This window comes from Protobothrops mucrosquamatus, unplaced genomic scaffold (genome assembly GCF_001527695.2).
Source record: "Protobothrops mucrosquamatus isolate PMUCROS unplaced genomic scaffold, P.Mucros_1.0 scaffold17718, whole genome shotgun sequence".
Lineage (NCBI taxonomy): Eukaryota > Metazoa > Chordata > Lepidosauria > Squamata > Viperidae > Protobothrops > Protobothrops mucrosquamatus.
Window position 1 is genome coordinate 1 of NW_015403477.1, and position 3240 is coordinate 3240.

The 3240-nt window shown below is 43.5% G+C and overlaps 1 protein-coding gene across 1 annotated transcript; it reads left to right on the forward strand.

Annotated features, from left to right (window-relative positions):
* Positions 1-390: 390 nt before the first annotated feature.
* Positions 391-2231, forward strand: LOC107301834 (potassium-transporting ATPase alpha chain 1-like; the record flags this gene model as incomplete). The annotated part of the gene is made up of 5 exons (XM_015831008.1): positions 391-525; positions 717-909; positions 1379-1554; positions 1787-1923; positions 2081-2231. Coding segments are annotated over 5 exons (792 nt in total), but the record flags the coding sequence as incomplete, so codon positions are not given.
* Positions 2232-3240: the final 1009 nt, after the last annotated feature.

Genomic DNA, 3240 nt, shown 5'->3' on the forward strand with positions numbered 1-3240 from the left:
GGACTGGCCTGAGGGATTTTAAAGGGGGTTTTAATTACTTTTAAATTGGACATATTTAAATATTTCGTTTTAATCAAATTTTAATTAAGTATATGTATATATGTTAGTATTTTATTCAATTGTCAGCCGCCCTGAGTCCGTAAGGAGAAGGGCAGGATATAAATGCAATTAATAAATAAATAAATAAATAAATAAATAAATTTTATTTCAGCACGAACTATCCAATCTCATTTTCACTATCTTGTCTTCTGGGGAATTTTGGGAGCGGGAGTCCACTCATTTTAAAGCTGCCGAAGTTGAGAAACACTGATCTAGTATAAATGCAAATTCAGCCAGCAGTTCAACCAGTGCTGATCCTCTTTCTGTGTTTCTTTCCCTTTTCAATCCCAGCGCATTGTGATCGGAGATGCCTCGGAGACGGCCCTACTGAAATTCTCTGAAATCACCCTCGGCAACGTCATGGAGTATCGGGAGCGCTACAACAAAGTCTGTGAGATTCCCTTCAACTCCACCAACAAATTCCAGGTTAGCCGCTGATTTTCTGTCCTTTGGTTCCAAGAAGTTCAGCAAGGGCCACCAAAAGGAACGCTGATTCAGAAAGTACTGAATTAACCTGGCATTTAAGTCTTAGTTCATTGCCCAAAGCCAAGAAGCTAGAAAGCTGCCCATTGGGTATGGACAACTCTCATGAATTCTATGATCTCCCCTACAATTAGCTGTCTGTCCATGAGCTTGACGATCCCAGAGACCAGCGCCACCTGCTGGTGATGAAAGGCGCTCCTGAGAGGATCCTGGAACGCTGCTCCACCATCATGATTAAAGGCCAGGAGTTGGCCCTTGACGAGCAATGGAGGGAAGCTTTCCAAACAGCTTATATGGACCTCGGTGGGCTGGGCGAGCGTGTGCTGGGTAAGAAAGAATGGTTCGATGACTGAAGTTTTCATTAAATAATTTTTTAAAAAATCTACCGGTAGTCCAGCTCTGTCTTTAAGAATCTCATCAAAATGCCCTTTTTCTGGCTCTTCTCCTTCACTGTCCTGTTGAGCCCTTCCAAGTGGCAATTATGCTCTCATGAGCAGCGTGGAGCCACTCCTGAACAATTTCTCAGAGGTATTTTACATGAGCAATGTTCAGGAAGTTTAAATAATGTCTTCTTGAGCTTCATTCATTCTGTGTATGGCAACTACCAAGGTATTAACCATCACCCTCAGGAGTGTCAACTACTTGGATTATGAGAAAGCTGAAATATCAAGGGAAGCACCGTAGCCTAGTTTGAGTATTGTGGACTAAGCGAACCTGGAACTGTATTGAATCTGAATAAGTAGTTTGATTTATGGGCTATGATAGAGGTCTCACAATGCTTATCTCTCGTCCACAGGTTTCTGCCACCTCTACCTTCCTCAGAATGAGTTCCCCCGTGGCTACCACTTTGACAGTGATGAAATGAACTTCCCCACCAGCGGGCTATGCTTTGCAGGCCTTATCTCTATGATTGACCCACCCAGAGCCACTGTGCCCGACGCCGTCATGAAATGTCGCACTGCAGGTATCCGGGTAAGTTCATCAGATGTTCTGATGATTTCAATGACTGGGAAAGTATTCATGATAACGCTATGAAAGCCAGACACGGACACATTGAAATCTTACAAGATCCTAAGATGGTTCTTTCCTAATCTGAGGCTTCTAGGTATGCTGGACTTCAGCTCCCATGATACTTGGGCTTAGTGTGACAAATAAATTTAGAAACAACTGCTGCAATCCCCCTCCCTTCCATTTTTCCCCCCAGGTGATCATGGTAACAGGAGACCATCCAATCACCGCCAAAGCCATTGCTGCCAGTGTTGGCATCATCTCAGAGGGCAGCGAAACTGTTGAAGATATCGCCACGCGCCTCCGCATCCCCGTCGAGCAGGTCAACAAGCGGTGAGCACCTTAATACCCAGATATGTTAAAGAGCTACTTTGAGTGATGGTGGCGCCAGACAAGGAAGATACTCTGTGCAAGGGAAGAAGTGATGTGGCATTGCTGAGGTGCTATTGGGGGGTTTCCTAATCTTGAAGGGGTTTTCTCTTATTTCTAGGGATGCCCGGGCATGTGTGGTCAATGGAGGCCAGTTGAAAGATATGGAAAGTGAAGAGTTGGTTGAGATCCTAAAGATGCATCCGGAGATGGTCTTTGCTCGTACTTCTCCACAACAGAAGCTCATCATTGTAGAAAGCTGTCAGAAACTGGTAAGATCCACTACTTCTTATGGAAAGGGGATATATTCAATACCTACTTTGTACTTTCCCAGCCACTGAAACCAGAACCTTTACAGAATCAGGGATAGTGTTTACATAAAACACCAAGTGTTGGTAATTCTCCCCTTAGATTTTTTTTTCCTTATGGTTTTAATATGTATAAAGGCTGGTCAAAGACCGTAATAAAGATAATTGATTGTGTAATCTCATAAATCACGACTGATTTGTAACTTGATATGAACTTCCCAGATGGATTTTGATGAATTCAATAAACAGGTTAAGCATGTTATGTGGACACAGTCCATAATTAAGTAATTGTCTGCATCCTTCCCTTCCTCTAAATATAATACAATACAGGGTTGCCATTTTTTTTATCCAAATAATTGCTTTGTGAAATACATTAGGCTGAACGGACAAGCATTCTTAATTACATTACTCTGGGATTTATGGAACTACCTGAAGCACTCAGCCTCTGCTCCTTTTGGGTGGACTAATTCAGGGGTCCCCAACCCCCAGTCCGTAGACTGGCATGCCAGAAACTGATCCGCACAAACAAGCAAAGCCCCATCGGCGGGATGCAGGCAGTACATGAAACCATGCTCCTTCCAGTCTGCAGAAAAAACTTTCTCCACGGAGCCGGTCCCTGGTGCTCAAAAGGTTGAGGATCTCTGGACTAATTTTGACATTAGGAAGCTTCTAATTAGCTATACCTTTCCAGAAGGTAGAGCTAAAAATCAGAAAAATCAGAAACTGGTTTTTAGAAAATGAAAAGCAAGAAGACAGACATGGCGTGGCAAACCTTCTGAGCAGATGGAATACTAACGAGAAGTGTTGCCCATTACAAATCTTTGTCCTGAATCCCAGTTGTAAATCCTAAGTCTCACATTTCTCACTCTCGTCCACAGGGTGCAATTGTGGCTGTTACAGGAGATGGGGTGAATGACTCTCCGGCACTGAAGAAAGCCGATATCGGAGTCGCGATGGGCATTGCTGGATCCGA